Here is a 16,849-nt window from a genome sequence, read left to right on the forward strand (position 1 = left end):
CACGTCTTTGATAGCATTCCAAAATTTAATAAATATATTCCTTATTCAGTTCATTTAGTGTTTCAAAATGTGGTTGTTCAGGTGCTCCTGCAACTTTTAAGCAAAACCTCAAGAACCAAGAAGCTTCAGAAGGGCAATCTTTGATTTTACGATGTGAGCTCTCCAAAGCTGGAGTACCTGTGGAATGGTGGAGAGGAGAAAAACAACTACTTCCAGGGCTACGGTACCAGATGAGGCTGGATGGAAAGAATGCTGAGTTGGAAATAACTAGTGTTTTACCTGAAGATACTGGGGTATACAGCTGTGTTACTGGAGACCAGAAGACCACAGCTGAAGTGAAAATCAAAGGTTAGACCAACAATTTTTTTAAACCTCTTTTCTTCAATGGGACACTCCACTTTTTTAAAAATAGGCTCATTTTCCAGCTCCCCTAGAGTTAAACACTAAATTTTTACCATTTTGGAATCTATTCAGCTGATCTCCGGGTCTGGCAGAACCACTTTTAGCACAGCTTAGCATAATTCATTGAATCTGGTTAGACCATTAGCATTGTGCTCAAAAATGACCAAAGGTTTTCAATATTTTTCTAATTTAAAACTTGACTCTTCTGTAGTTACATTGTGTACTAAGGCCAATGTAAAAATTAAAAGTTGTGATTTTCTAGGCCGATATGTCTAGGAACTATACTGATCATTCCAGCGTAATAATCAAGGAGTAAGTTGTCGTATCATGGCTGCAGCAGGCGCAATGATATCACGCAGTGCCCGAAAATAGTCCCTTGCAATTGAAAGTTACCAAGGGGACTATTTTCCGGTTTAAGGCCTCTTGTCTTTATCAGATGATGATTTGTTTGAACTATAAGGTGATGCAGCATTTTGTCAATGGTTCCTCAGCTCTTCCAATTACTTTTAAACGAGAGCTTCAAAACCAGGTGTCTACAGAGGGTAAGAGTGCAACATTTGCCTGCGAGCTTTCAAAGCCTGGTGCTCCAGTTGAATGGAGGAAGGGTAGAGTCATTCTGAAACCTGGAGGCAAATATCAGATGAAGCTTGAGGGACGAATAACGAAATTGGTGATTAATAACCTTGCAGAGGATGATGCAGGAAATTATACTTGCAAAACCAAAGATTCACAATCGACAGCCGAACTGATGGTTCAAGGTAAGATCCAATGGAGACCAGGAGAATTCCTTGTGAATTTTGTGATGTTATGTGTTTCATGTACGTTTCATTGTCATGACCATGTGGTGTTTTTCTAGTGTTATCCAGTTCTTCCATTTCCATTTGAATTGTCCACTTCCTCCTCAGCCACAATAACATGATGACATGTTATTACACAACCCAAGGTTAATCAATATCCCTCAAAGGTCACTGTTGGATTTTCATTACATGACATTAGTTTAAATTCATCCTCTTTATTTACACTCCATCCATATTTGACATCAGGCCAGTCTTGATTTCAGAACACCCTTGATACGGTTTTGGTCAAACTAATTAGAAAGCATTTAACTTTTCTACATTCATCACTCATTACAGCAAGGACGGAGATAGTTATGGAGATCTGGTCTGTTGGTTTTCGTATGCTGTTAACTATTAGATAGTCAGATGGTTGTCCACTGGTATCTTTAGCATCTTGAGTTCAGTAAAGTTTCTCTTTGGTGATGGCAGAAACAACCATCAGACTTTACCAAACTCTACCAAAACACTTGTCAGTGCAAAAATACATGCTTTCCTCTTCATGGCTTTCCAAAGGACTCCCTGCGACCTTCAAAGTAACTCTGAAGAACCAAGAAGCTCAGGAAGGGAACAGTGTCACTCTGCACTGTGAACTTTCCAAACCTGGAGTTCGAGTCGAATGGTGGAAAGGAGAAGAAATGCTCAAGACTGGGGAAAAATACCAGCTAAGGCACAAAGAAGCAACAGTTGAATTGTTAATAAGGAAGGCACTACCAGAAGATAGTGGAGTTTATCGCTGTATATGTGGAGATCAAAAAACAGAAGCCACCATCAAAGTTAATGGTATGATTGAAGTTTCCGTAAGCAATTCCCAATTACCTAGTTCTTAGTTAGAAAGAAATGATCATCATTGTCCTTCCACTGCTTTGTGTAGCACTTCCTATCACATTTAGACAAGAACTTCAAAATCAAGAAGGTGAGGAAGGAACAAATGTCACGTTGCGTTGTGAGCTCTCGAAGGCCAGTGCTGATGTGAAGTGGTTCAAGGGAGAGGAACTTCTAAAGTCTGGAGATAAGTATCAGATAAGACAATTGGCAACTAAAGTGGAGCTTGTCATCAGAAAAGCAGTACCTGAAGACAGTGGGGACTACTCTTGTGAATGCCCCCATCAGACTTCCAAAGCCTTGGTTAGAATTAATGGTATGAAACCGAAATTAAATGATTGCCACATTTTCAGGTCAAATATTTTACTTGGGTGACCCAAATATATTTACCATTCCTTAGCTCTCCCAATAACATTCAAACAAAACCTGAGAAACCAGGAAGTGGTGGAGGGCAACACTGTTGCGCTGCGATGTGAACTTTCCAAACCGGGTGCAACGGTTAACTGGTGGAGGTGTAAAAAGGAGCTGATCCCGGGAGAGAAGTACCAGATGAGAACTGAGGGAAGGATTGCCGAATTACTCATCAAGAATGTGAACCTGGAAGATGTTGACTCATACAGCTGCACCACTGGAAGTGAAAAGACAACAGCAGAGGTCAAAGTCAAGGGTACGCACTACCGCATAAGGCAATCCAAAAATTGCTGATTTTACTAGTTGTAGTCTATCTGTAAACCTGTTGTCATAGGTTTAACTTGAACACATTTTTCATCATTTTCATAGCTTTGCCTGTTACCTTTAAACAAGAACTCCAAAATGAAGTAGCAAAAGAAGGCGGGGAAGCAGTGTTTACTTGTGAGCTTTCTAAACCCAGCGCTCAAGTCGACTGGAGAAAAGGGAGAGTTATACTCAAGCCCAATGAGAAGTATGAAATGAAGCAAGAGGGAAGGTTTACTAAGCTTGTCATACACAACGTAGAAGCTAGCGATGCTGGGAACTATTCATGTAAAACTAAGGATTCTGAGTCAACTTCTGAGTTAACTGTTAAGGGTAAGGCATGCAAATGTTTAAAGGGTGGCTTGGCATACTGCTGGAGCGAGCAGCATTGTAGTCTTTCTTGGCTTGCTGCTACAGTAGAAGTTGCATTGCTTCCTGGCTTCTGCTTCACTGTGCTGTGAGGGTCTGCATGGTTTTGTTGTGATATAATCAGATGTTTCTGGTTGCCACTCCCAGTTCCACCCATCACCTTCAAAGTGAAATTGAAAAATCAGGAACTTGAAGAAGAAAACGTGCTTGTGTTGCACTGTGAACTCTCAAAAGCTGGCTGTCCTGTTGAATGGAGAAAAGGAGAAGAGCTTCTAAGACCTGGTTGTAAATATCAATTCAGAGAATATGATGCTACAAGGGAGCTGATCATCATTAAAGCGATGCCCGAAGACAGTGGAGTCTACACTTGTACTTGTGGGGAACAGAAGACCAAAGCCACAATTAAAGTGTTTGGTATGGATGAAAGTCTTCAGCACTTTAAGCTTGTATTGTCGGTTCACTGTAAGCTAATGTGCTACTGTACTACTCCTCAGCCACGCCAGTAACATTTAAACAGAACCTGAAGAACCAGGAGGCTCCAGAAGGAGGTCTAGTTGTTCTGCATTGTGAGCTGTCCAAAGCTGGAGTGCCGGTAACATGGTGGAGAGGAGATGAGGAAGTCAGCAATGGAAGTAAATTCCAGATCAAGCAGGAAGGATTGGTTGCCGAGCTGTACATTAAGAACATCCTTCCTATGGATGTTGGGGAATACAGCTGCATTATTGGAGACCAGAAGACCACAGCTGAAGTCAATGTTAGGGGTAGGTTTGTCCTGTTTTTAAGCTTGATTCGGTCTACTGCCAAGTTAGATTTAAATAGTTTTTCCTTGCTTTCTAACTAACTACATCTAAAGACCAATATCTGTGTCTATACCCAATACCTTAACTACATTACAATTATACAGTACTATATAAGCACTGTATGAAATCCTCATGATCCTTTTGAAAAACCTCATGATTTCATTTCATGTCATAGGCTCTACTAGCATGTTTACATATATACACAATTTTTTAATTGTTGGGTTGTTGAAACTATATATTTCCCCAAACTTCTCATAGCGGCTGCCTCTGTGTTCTTTGAGAAAGAACTTGAAAGTCAGGAAGCAGTAGAGGGGGATTCGGTCCTGTTTAGTTGTTTGCTGTCTAACTCAAATGCTCCAGTGACCTGGAGAAAAGATGCGAAGCAGATTGTGCAGGGTGGGCGATACACCCTACACCATAAAGGTTCCACTCAGGAGCTTGAAATCAGGAAACTCAGAGTGGAAGATGCTGGCGTATACACGTGCAGCGTCAGAGGCAAAAAGACCTCTGCAAACCTTAAGGTGATGGGTAAGCATCTGTATGTATGGTTTATTTTTTTTAATAATTGCATTACATAATACATTTATGAGATGCATGAACGTAAAGCACTTTAAAACTATAGCTTGTTATCCTTAAGTCATTCCACACCCGTAAGACCCTTATAACACAAATTAACATATTTTGGTAAAATTCAGTCCACAGAGACAAGTGACAAGAATACTTTATGTACTCATAAAGTCAGTCTCCGATGCGTTTTTGCGGGAGCAGCGCATGTATGCGCTGTGCGTCAGCCGTGGACATATATACGGTACATAGATGCCCCATTAACGGCTCACATCTATGGAGCAGTCAAATGAGGCATCTATTTATATATGTGTGTCTGTGACTGCCGCACAATGCCGGTGTTTAATGCATACATGTGCTGCTTTCGTGAATATGCATCAAAGTAGGGTTGTGCCGATAGATGATAGTATCGTGTATCGACGATCGTCAGACATATGGCTAATAGCAGGCTTTCATGACGATAGCTGGCGATAGTTATTATTATTATCATCATAGTTTCACATTATTATGCGCATTGCGTGCTTTTCCTCGCATGAGAGGGTTTGTGGGCTTTACTTTGCGCAAGAGAGTTTGTAATGCGTGCGGATTCCTTCTCGCACGCACGTGGACTCAATACGTGCGTCTTGGACTCTTGCTCGAACCTGAATGCATGCGGCATGGACTCCTTCTAACACCTGAACTTGTAATACGCGCGACTCTGACATTTCCTTGCACTAGAGAGGTTGTTAGGCACACAGCGGGTTAAAATCAACGAGTTTGTTGTTCCCACTCTCTGGCACGCAGGAAATTTTAGAGCACCTTGACGTAATGACGCGGATGGACTAATAGCATCAGTTTTAAGAAGGTTGCGGTTATGACAGGGTTTGTCTTGCTTCTTTTTTGTCCACCATTCCAGTGACTTTTCATAAAAAAAGTAAAAAGTGAACAAATAAATAAATAAGCAAACTACTGCCCAGCCCCCCGATACTATCGTGTATTGCGATCTCAGAGGCTAATGACGGGACGATCTCAAAATGGGGCATATCGCCCAACACTACATCCGAGACTGACTTCATGAGCACAAAATGTATTCTTGTCACTTCATAAAAAGAAAAGTGAACCGACTATTTTAACAATGTCTTTACTGCCTTTTTGGGCCTTGAAAGTTGTGAGGTGCATTGCTGTCTATGTAGAATCAGACAGCTCTCGGATTTCATCAGAAATATCTTAATTTGTGTTCCGAAGATGAATTAAGGTCTTACGGAACAACATGAGAGTGATTAATTAATAGCAAAATTTTAATTCTTGGGTGAACTAATTTTTTTAACGAATGCTCTCCAAGAACTCCTAATCATGTTAATGCTCTCCTCCTCAGAACGTGTGAGGATTGTGAAATGGCTACGTGACTTGACGGTTACTGCTGGCGAGAACGCTCACTTTGTATGTGAGTTATCACATGAAAATGTCCTTGATGGAGTTTGGTGGCTCGGTTCCACCGTACTGCAGGAGAACGAGATGAATCAAATGAGTATCTCTGGCCGAGAACACCACCTGGTGCTCACTATGACTACACCTGAGGAGTCAGGTGTGGTGTCTTTTGTGGTGGGAAATGAACAGACATCTGCTCGTCTGCGGGTGAACAGCAAACCAAAAGGTGAGCATGGAGATCCTCATTGCAAGGATCATCACTGCAAACAAGCGCAATTTCTTTCGTAACCAAGATTATATTTGGTGTAACTGGATATGCTAAAGTGCATTTTATCTTTACAGTTTTCGTAGAGGAGAAACTGAAAGACATGACTATTTTTGTGGGTGATTCTGCCACCTTGACCTGTGTGACCTCTGACTCCCGTACGCCTGTAACCTGGAAACGAAATAATGTGACCCTGCTACCTGGAGAGAAGTATGAACCTCTGAAAGAAGGGAAACGCAATCTTCTTCTGATTCACAAAGTCAGAAAAGAGGATGCTGGGATTTATATGTGCGATACAGGAGACATGCAGAGTAGTGCTACGCTAACGGTTAAAGGTAAGAATTTGTAACAAAAAGCATTGACTATACCTAAATTAAAAAATTCATTTTAAGTCCACAAGTTCATGATACCCAATGTCTCTTCTTTAAAATATCCATAACATCCACAAGTATAGGTTTAGAGAAGGTGATGATTAAATTGCTGTGATAGAGTTTGTTATGGTTGACCTGCTTCACTTATACATATCCTTACTTACCTATTCCTAAATTGCATTTGTACAGTAATTGTTTGAAACATGTATATCTGTGCTTGCAATATCTCAGAACGTCCTATATTTTTCCGTGGGGAGCTCCAAAACCAAGAAGCTGAAGAAGGGGAGATTGCGTTCTTGAGGTGTGAGTTGTCTCAACCTGGAGTCGCGTTTGAGTGGAAGAAGGGAACCGTCCTGCTTCAGCCTGGGAACAAATATGAGATGAAGCAGGATGGATGTGAGCTACAGCTACAGATCAATGATCTCACAAGTCAGGACAGTGGGGCCTACCGGTGTTGTGCTGATGGCATTGAGACCAGGGCCAGTATTACTGTAAAGGGTATGAGGCAATACTAATTGCTTGTCTGTATATTACAGCTGATGAACTAAATGTCAGGATATATATATACTGTACTGAAGTTTTCTTCTCTTTTTACCTCAGAACGTCCTTTGTTTTTCCATGAGGAGCTCCAAAATCAAGAAGCGGAGGAAGGTGAAACGGCCTTCCTGTGCTGTGAGCTCTCTAAACCTGGAGTGTCAGTACAGTGGAAGAAGGGGGCAATGGTGCTGAAGCATGGAAGGAAATATAAGATGATGCAAGAAGGCAATGATCTACAGCTTCAGATCTATGACCTTACAAGTCAAGACAGTGGCATCTACAGATGCTGTGCTGGCAGCCTGGAAACACGGGCTAATGTTTTAGTAAAAGGTTGGTGTTGTACCATGGGTGCTTAAAATAATAGTTCATCTTAGAAGAAAATAATTTTTTGGCCCTTTTATTCTAAACCTATAGGATTTGTCTTTGGAAATAAGTGACGATGGACTGTGCTATATTTTAATACTAAGTATGATTTGAAATTTAAAGGCATAGTTAACACAAAAATGAAAATTCTGTGATCATTTACTCACCCTCATGTTGTTCTTAACCTTTTTTTTTTAAGTTGCCAGCCAGCGTCAGCATTTTTCATGATTTTCAAGTTTAATGCCTTCCGGAAAATGTTCTTCTTTAAATATATAAACATACCATATATCAAATGAAAGAACAGACCCTCTGCTTAAAAAAAAAACGTTATAAAACGTTATTAATATGGGTAGATTACTTCAAAAACACAAAATTTTGAGCAAAAAGCTGAAAATTATTGCGTTTTTGTGAAAGACTTCTGATAGAGATCCCATTCAGAGCGATCCTCAAAACATACCCGTACATACAGCTGTTTGATACTTCCGGGTTTTATAAGTTACGAAAGAGCACCACCAGTTGGATAATAGCGGTATTGCGGAAAGCCAGAAATACTCATCATTGGCAGGGAAGCGTTTTCTCTTAATTGACGGAAAAAGTTAAAGGGGTCATAGCTTTTACCATGTTAAAGTGCTATAATTGGGTCCACTGTACATTTTTCAACTTAGAAAATAAAAAAGAACAACCCAGTAACTTTGTTTTGGTTAACCATTCTCTGCAAGCATGTTAAAAATGAGGTTGTTCAGATTTTGCCTGTTTTGTGAAGTAGGTAGCAAGTCCAATTGCAATAATACCGCACGTTAATTTGCACTATCCAACCATGGCACTGCCATTTAGTGCAGAGAGAAATTGAGAGAGAAAAAATAATAGCACATTTTTCCTTAGACCTACTGTACAAAGTGGCAATTTTAATATGCTATAATAAATGATCTGTGGGGTATTTTGAGCTAAAACTTCACATACGCACTCTGGTGACACCAAAGACTTATTTTACATCTTTAAAAAATTCACAATGTAACCCCCTTAAACCTGCGTTAGTTTCTGTTTCTGTTGAAAAGATATTTTGGTAAATGATGGTAAACACGCAGTTGACAGTACCCATTGGCTTCCATAGAATTTTTTTTTCCTACTATGGAGGTCAATAGGTTAGGTCAACTGCGTACTTACCATCATTTATCAAAATATCTTCATTTGTATTCAACAGAAGAAAGAAACAGGTTTAGAACAACCAGTGGCTCGTGTGGCGGCTCGTAACTGCTCTTCTGAGGGGGGCAAATTCAAAAGTAGTGTTCAGAGTGTCATGTGTGTTGCTCGTGTTTTCAAAATAAGTGCCTGCTGCACACGCGTCAAAACCGTTTATGATAAAAGAGACGCTCACGTTCACAATATACATGCAAGACACCTTAAAACGAAACTCTGATTACACATAAGATTATGTGAGTATCTGGCAAACGCGAGCGTCTCTTTTATCATAAACCCTTTAGACGCGTCTGCAGCAGGCACTTATTTTGAAAAAACACGTGATGCACATAGGGTCACTCGACGCGCAGAACACATATTTTGAAATTACGAACCACAAACATGACGGGCTACATACATGTTGTGACGAACTTTGCATCGAGCGCCCTCGAAAAATGAAGTCACCGGCTGCCACTGAAAACAACATGTGGGTGGGTAAATGTAAACAGAATTTACATTTTTGGGTAAACTATCTTTTTAACATAAGTGTGACCTTGCCTGTAAAACCCAGCTAAAGTCATTTTGTTTTCTACATAAAATCATCTTACATAATGTAAAGGACATTTTGTAAAAAATATATCCTTAATATCTTTAATATTGACTGAGTAAAGCCATGTCAAATATTGAAATAACACTCAAATCAAAGTTTGATGCTCCCAATCTCATAATTTAGTGGGTATGAGACTAAGCCTGTTTTTTTCAGGCATGGTCACAAATGTACTCTACATTTTGCAGAGCAACCTCTTTTCTTCTGTGAGGACCTCCATAACCAAGAGGCAGAAGAAGGTGAGGCGGCCTTCCTGTGCTGTGAGCTCTCTAAACCTGGATTTGAGGTGCAGTGGAAGAAGGGGGCAATAAGACTGAGACCAGGAAACAAATATGAGATGAAACAAGATGGCTGCAAAGCACAGCTCCAGATCCATGACCTGACAAGTCAAGATAGTGGCACATACAAGTGCTGCTCTGGTAGCGTGTTTACAACGGCAACTATTGTAGTCAAAGGTGGGATGCATGAAATGAAAAGGTCATTCTTACATACATATTAACCTTTAACCTTTTATTTATTTTTGTCCCCCGGGGGGGCAATTAAGTTTACAGCATAGGAGCACACAAACTTACAAACACAAATACACATAATATAATAAAAATAAAAAATAAAATAAAATAATATAATACACATTCAGATCAAATAAAATAAAAAATAAAAATAATGTGTAAGCTACCTTACCCTCCTAGCATTTAGAAGAGAGACAGCAGACGGAACAAAGGAGTGTTTAAATCTATTTGTTTTGGCAAATGGGAGTCTAAGCAATGAACCTGATGGTAAAAACTGAAACTGTAAATATAGAGGATGAGAGGGGTCAGTCAAGATAGAGTTTGCTTTCTTAAACAGCTGTTTTTCGTAAAGATCCTTTAAAGTTTCTTGTGGAAGCCCTATAATTTTACTACTGACACAAACAACCTTGTTCAGTAAGTTCCTCTCTTTTACCCTCAAGAATTGAAACCAACAAACAAAAGAGAACGTAATAATAGACTCAATAAAAGAACGATAAAACAAAATCATCAAAGTAGAGTCAACCTGAAATTTGGATAATTTTCTAAGACAAAAAAGACGCTGCTGGCTTTTCTTATGGATCGAGTCAGTATTTTTCTTAAAAGACAGCTTGTTATCGAGAAAAGTGCCTAAGTACTTATAAGACTCTACCAATTCGACTGTCTGACCATCAATCACTATAGTGTCAGGGGAAGGCTGAGCACTTCTAAAATCAATACACATATCTTTAGTCTTTAAAACGTTTAAAGATAAAAAAAGATTCCTGACACCATTTTAAAAAGTAGTCAATCACAGGACCATGCAAAGTTTCAGTGCTATTCAACAGGCTCACTATGACTGTATCATCCGCAAACTTCAATATATGACGGTTTTCAAAACTACTACAACAGTCATTTGTGTACAATATGTACAACAAAGGAGAAAGGACGCACCCTTGTGGTGAACCAGTAGATGTTACAGATAGATCAGAAAATTTGCCATTTACTCTGACCCTTTGCGTTCTGTCTGTAAGGAAGTCCAGGATCCAGCCAACAATACTACCTTCTAGACCAAAGTTATCCCTTAGTCTCTGAATTAGTAGATGAGGCTGAATAGTGTTGAAAGCAGATGAAAAATCAACAAACATCAATCTGACATGGTTGTTTGGACTGTCAAGGTGCTTACAGATGTAATTCAACAGAGTTATGGTGGCATCCTGAACACCTCTCTTGGTCCTGTATGCGAACTGCAGGGGATCCATTCGATGTTCAGTAGTTTTCAGCAGTTCAACTTTGATCAGTTTTTCCAGTGACTTCATCACCAATGAAGTCAGGGCTATAGGCCTAAAATCATTTAATGATTTGGGATATTTAGATTTACCAACAGGGACTATAATAGACTGTTTCCACAGATTAGGCACCTTCTGTTGAGACAAGGATAAATTAAAAATATAATTAAAAATCGGGCCTAATTGTACAGCACAATTGGAGAGTAATCGACTACTGATATTATCTGGACCAGCACTTGTTCTTGTTTTACAGTGTTTAAAAGTTTTAACAACAGAATATTCATCAAAAAAAGGGGAAAAACATTGTTTTGATTCCAGTGATGTATTTCTCAGCGTCATTATTTCATTATTGAAAAAATGCACATCAAATCTGGAGTAAAATTTGTTTAGCTCTTGTGCCAGAACCATATCAGAAGTGAACCCATCTAATGAGACCCTTTTCTTTACATTGTCAGTCAAACCGACCATAGTCCTGATACTATCCCATGCTGAACCCATGTTATTGTTACTAAGCATGTCTTCTAATTTTCTTTTATAAGATAATTTAGCTCTCCTGATTTCCCTTTTAATTTCCTTATGAACAGACCTTAGCTCAGTAGAATCTCCCTGTTTAAAAGCCTGTTTCTTTTTATTTAGTAGGACTTTAAGTTGTCTACTTGCCCAAGGTTTACTATTTGGGTAGGTTCTGACAGTCTTTACAGGAACAACAATGTCCTCACAGTAAGTTACCCATGAACTGACCACATCAGTGAGTTCGTGAATGTCTCTAGAGGATTCAGTGAACACCTCCCAGTCTGTGCTCTCCAGACAGCCCTGGAGGGTGAGAATGGCCTCTTCCGACCACACTTTGATGTTTCTAGTTATCACCTTCCCCCTCTGAAGACATGTCCGATAGAATGGAACCAAGTATACACAGTTATGGTCAGCTGAGCCAAGAGGAGGGAGTGAGATTGATTTATATGCATTTTTGATGGATCCATAACACTTGTCCAAAATCCTGTTTTTCCTAGTAGGGCAAGAAACGTACTGATAAAAGCTCCTCAGAGATTTATCCAATGAGCAATGGTTAAAATCTCCTAAAACCAGGTTAGGAGCATCAGGAGATAACGACTGAAGTTTATGCACAGACTGAGAGATGAGCTCAGAGGCGTTTTCTTCATTCGCCTTTGGATGAACGTAAACGATTGTAACGAAAATCTGTGGGAATTCTCGTGGCAAATACATAGGGCGCATGGACAAAGAAAGCAGCTCCACGTCCTTGGTGCAAAGTCTCTCTCTCACTATAACATTTTTACACCAGCGTTCATTTATGTACGCGCATACTCCACCTCCGCATGATTTCCCGGTAGTCGTGGACGTTCTGTCGGTGCGAAACGGGATCCCAAACCCGTCTATAACTAAATCACCGTCAGCGTCCCTTTCCCCGAGCCAGGTCTCTGAAAAGGCCAGAATACAGGCGTCTTTAAATGCGTGCTGATGGCGAACAAGAGCCTGGAGTTCGTCAGTTTTATTTCGGAGAGAATGGGCGTTGGACAGGATAATTGAAGGCAGGGGGATGCGAGACGGTTGTTGCCGTCTCATACGCTCCGGCACCCCGCCTCTTCTTCCTCGCCTCCTTGGCCTCCGCTCTGAAGCTCCGAAACGATCACCCCTCCCGAGAACGGCTAATTCCTCCAGATCAGGTATGATCAAGTCCACTGGTGGTCCGCTGATCACAGATTTTTCAAATGTTAGCAGATAGTCCCTGGAGTATTGAATCGGCCAGAGTGATCCCAGGTGCCATACCGACGCCAAAACCAGGAACAAAGTCGGATCCATGTCGCTAAGTTTTGACGCGCCTTAACAGCCCAAAGTAGATGTTTGATATCAAAGATGTAGATGTTTGATCAATACAAAAACAAACTAAAAAGAAAGAAAGAAAAAAAAAAACCACAAACTACAAACAAACAAACACGCTACCCACTGCTGCCGGTCGCTGCGTACGCATGCGCCCTTACCATGCGCTGCGTACGCATGCGCCATTAATAAGAGAATCAAAACAGCATCTCCAATGAGACTGCTTTGGTTATGGGGAATTATAACAGGAGAGGGTGAAAATTGAATTTTGCATAATATGTGCCCTTTAAAGGGACACTCCACTTTTTTTGAAAATAGAGCACCCTAGAGCAGTGGTTCTCAAACTTTTTCAGCGTGTGGCCCCCCTTATGTATGGTGCATCCTTTTGCGGCCCCCTAAAAGAATATTTATGACAAAAACAGTTCTAAAATGCAATATTTTGGTTGCACTTTATTTACAGTACGTGTACTTACCTTGTACATATATGGTAAATAAGTTGTACTTACCGACAAATGTGTGGAACTTACTTTTATGTATCTACATGGTCATTAATTGGTATCATTACTGTACTTACTTGGTACATACTTGGTAGTTATTATGTAACTCAAGGTAAGTACTGGATATATTGGATATATTTCTGGTTGAAGGGTGTACAAGGTGCTCTCAGGAAATGGTTTACACATTATTATAAATTTTATCATTATATTAGATCATAACTGTGCTGACATCAGACCAATCAGCTTTAAGGACTCAAACTTTCCATTTTTAAAGTGTTCATGAAAACATAAGTGCTAAAATGAGCTATGACCCAACAAGTGGATTTCCATAATAGCATGTAGTTATCTCCGAACTATAGAGGTGTTACTGAAACAGGTTAATTGTCCCACATTGTTTTGCAGAACAACCACTGTACTTCTGCAAGAAGCTTGAATGTCAAGAAGCAGAAGAAGGGGAGACTGTAGTTTTTTACTGTGAGCTTTCTAAACCAGCATCTGGTGTACAATGGAAGAAAGGAGCAGTGCTGCTGAAGTCTGGAAGAAAATATGAAATAAATCAGAATGGTGGTGAACTACAGCTTCACATACATGAGGTCACAAGTCACGACAGTGGTGTTTACACGTGCTGTTCTGGTGCTCTCGTGACCTCAGCGTCTCTGGAAGTGAAAGGTGCTGTATATTCAGTGTGTTTGTTGATGTAACATTTAAACAAAAATTCAACATTTTTCACATGATCTTCAGGGTGTTTTAAAAAATTTTTCAATGTAAACATTTTGTTTAGTAATGTAAGAAATGTATATGTTGGCACAATGATACTTTTCTCCACATTAACATTTTTACATATGCCAATGATTTAGGTCAAACGTTTTTTCAGATCTTAATGTTTAAAGGGCACATATTATGCACATTTTTACAAGATGTAATATAAGTCTCAGGTGTGCCTAGAATGTGTCTGTGAAGTTTGGGCTCAAAATACCACACAGGTTATTTATTATAGCATGTCCAAAATGCCCCTATTTGTTTGGGTGCAAAAAAGCGCTGGCCATGTGTGTAACTTTAAATGCAAATGAGCTACAGCTCCTCACTTCGTTACCAACAGACATGAAGCGCTTTTGGTTAAAAATAGATCTGATTTCTGGGAATACAGTCTGAGACAATAGTATCTTTAGCCACATTGGCGCTACAATGTGCTAACAAACACAGCTTTTGGGTAAAATTAACAAGTCAGTCAGTGGCTCTGGGTGGGGTTTCGTTTGTGTGACCTCACATTAATAAGAGAATCAAAACAGCATCTCCAATGAGACTGCTTTGGTTATGGGGAATTATAACAGGAGAGGGTGAAAATTGAATTTTGCATAATATGTGCCCTTTAAAGGGACACTCCACTTTTTTTGAAAATAGAGCACCCTAGAGCAGTGGTTCTCAAACTTTTTCAGCGTGTGGCCCCCCTTATGTATGGTGCATCCTTTTGCGGCCCCCTAAAAGAATATTTATGACAAAAACAGTTCTAAAATGCAATATTTTGGTTGCACTTTATTTACAGTACGTGTACTTAACTTGTACATATATTGTAAATAAGTTGTACTTACCGACAAATGTGTGGAACTTACTTTTATGTATCTACATGGTCATTAATTGGTATCATTACTGTACTTACCAGTAGTACATACTTGGTAGTTATTATGTAACTCTAGGTAAGTACTGGGTAATAACATATACATACTTATAGTGTAGGTATACTGTAACTAACGAGAAACATTACAGTACTTACAAATAAATGTACAATATAAGTATTTAGTATTTACAGGCAAGTTAGTGTAAATGACAGGTATTTATGGTGTACATATATGATAACTAATATCAAACACTACTGTACTTACAAATTGTATATACATGATAAGTGTGTGGTACCTGTAGGCCAGTGTAAGTTAATAAAAGGCACATATGGTGTATGTATACTGTAACTAACAAGAAACACTACTGTACTTACAAATTGTATATACACAATAAGTGTGTGGTACCTGTAGACCAGTGTAAGTTAATGACCGGCACATATGGTGTATGTATACTGTAACTAACGAGAAACACTACTGTACTTACAAATTGTATATACACGATAAGTGTGTGGTACCTGCAGGCAAGTGTAAGTTATACTTATACCATACGTATATGATAACTAAGAACAAACATTACTGATGTGCCATTTTGGTACTCAGTATCTTTGTCCTTTAAACCAAGCATTAAATAACTGTATGCATTAACTACTGGGTACATTCACTAGTACGTCCATGGTAACTGCATGGAAACAGGACTGTAAAATAAAGTGTTGATTTTTACACAGTTATTACATAGGATCTAACACCTAAGATATAGCATCATATACATGTTACTGTGAGGCAAACCCAACCATTGACTATCATACGTATTAACTACTGGGTACATTCACTAGTACACACATATTGTGTATACACAGTTTGTAAGTACAGAAGTGTTTGATATTAGTTATCATATATGTACACCAATTTACGGGGGAAGTGCCCATAAAAAGAAGTGATACGTATAGAAAACCCCTGAAACATCAGTTGGACCTGTAATCGAAAAAAAAACTTTCCGAAACTTGTATGAACCCTGGCGAAGTGCATTCGGCACAGAAATACTCTGTAACTTTTTTGACACTTTGCCTACGTTTAGCATGAGAAAACAACTCTATAACTGTGTTAATAAGTCAGAATGGTTGAAATACCATTGAAACCCCCCCCCCCCTTTAAATTGTACATTTATTTGTAAGTACAGTAATGTTTCTCGTTAGTTACAGTATTCCTACACTATAAGTATGTATCTGTTATTACCCAGTACTTATCTAAAGTTACATAATAACTACCAAGTATGTACCACTGGTAAGTACAGTAATGATACCAGTTAATTACCTTGTAGATACCTAAAATTAAGTACCACACATTTGTCGGTAAGTACAACTTATTAACCATATATGTACAAGGTAAGTACACGTACTGTAAAATAAAGTGCTACCAATATTTTAATTAAACAAAAAATATTAAATTATACCCAGTAGTGCTGTTGGTTAGTTGGCTTATTATTTTTTAGGTTTAATTACACAGAATTCATGTATTGAATATGAATGTATTTTATAAAATGTCATAAAACTGGGGCCCCTCTGGCACCATCTCGTGGCCCCCCAGTTTGAGAACCACTGCTCTAGAGTTAAACATTTGATTTTTATCGTTTTGGAATCCATTCAGCTGATCTCCGGGTCTGGCAGTACCACTTTTAGCATAGCTTAGCATAATCCATTGAATCTGATTAGACCATTAGCATCGTGCTAAAAAATGACCAAAGAGTTTGGATATTTTTCCTATTTGAGCTTGACTCTTCTGTAGTTGCATTGTGTACTGGGACCGACGGAAAGTTAGAAGTTGCGATTTTCTGGGCCGATATGGCTGGGAACTGTGCTCTCATTCTGGCCTAATAATCAAGGACTTTGCTGCCGT

General features: G+C 39.3%; 1 protein-coding gene across 1 annotated transcript in view; it reads left to right on the top strand.

Moving 5' to 3' along the window:
* Positions 1 to 16,849, top strand: part of obscna (obscurin, cytoskeletal calmodulin and titin-interacting RhoGEF a) — a 74,551-nt gene that overhangs the window by 13,090 nt on the left and 44,612 nt on the right. Inside the window, exons 20-34 of the mRNA XM_073867974.1 lie at positions 82 to 348; positions 894 to 1,160; positions 1,752 to 2,018; positions 2,110 to 2,376; positions 2,461 to 2,727; positions 2,841 to 3,107; positions 3,291 to 3,557; positions 3,638 to 3,904; positions 4,202 to 4,471; positions 5,862 to 6,140; positions 6,257 to 6,514; positions 6,782 to 7,048; positions 7,151 to 7,417; positions 9,422 to 9,688; positions 13,743 to 14,009. Coding sequence (XP_073724075.1) covers positions 82 to 348; positions 894 to 1,160; positions 1,752 to 2,018; positions 2,110 to 2,376; positions 2,461 to 2,727; positions 2,841 to 3,107; positions 3,291 to 3,557; positions 3,638 to 3,904; positions 4,202 to 4,471; positions 5,862 to 6,140; positions 6,257 to 6,514; positions 6,782 to 7,048; positions 7,151 to 7,417; positions 9,422 to 9,688; positions 13,743 to 14,009 — 4,011 coding nt within the window. The remainder of the gene's footprint in view (positions 1 to 81; positions 349 to 893; positions 1,161 to 1,751; positions 2,019 to 2,109; positions 2,377 to 2,460; positions 2,728 to 2,840; positions 3,108 to 3,290; positions 3,558 to 3,637; positions 3,905 to 4,201; positions 4,472 to 5,861; positions 6,141 to 6,256; positions 6,515 to 6,781; positions 7,049 to 7,150; positions 7,418 to 9,421; positions 9,689 to 13,742; positions 14,010 to 16,849) is intronic.

The sequence above is a fragment of the Misgurnus anguillicaudatus genome, chromosome 5 (assembly GCF_027580225.2).
Source record: "Misgurnus anguillicaudatus chromosome 5, ASM2758022v2, whole genome shotgun sequence".
In the NCBI taxonomy this organism is placed as follows: Eukaryota; Metazoa; Chordata; class Actinopteri; order Cypriniformes; family Cobitidae; genus Misgurnus; species Misgurnus anguillicaudatus.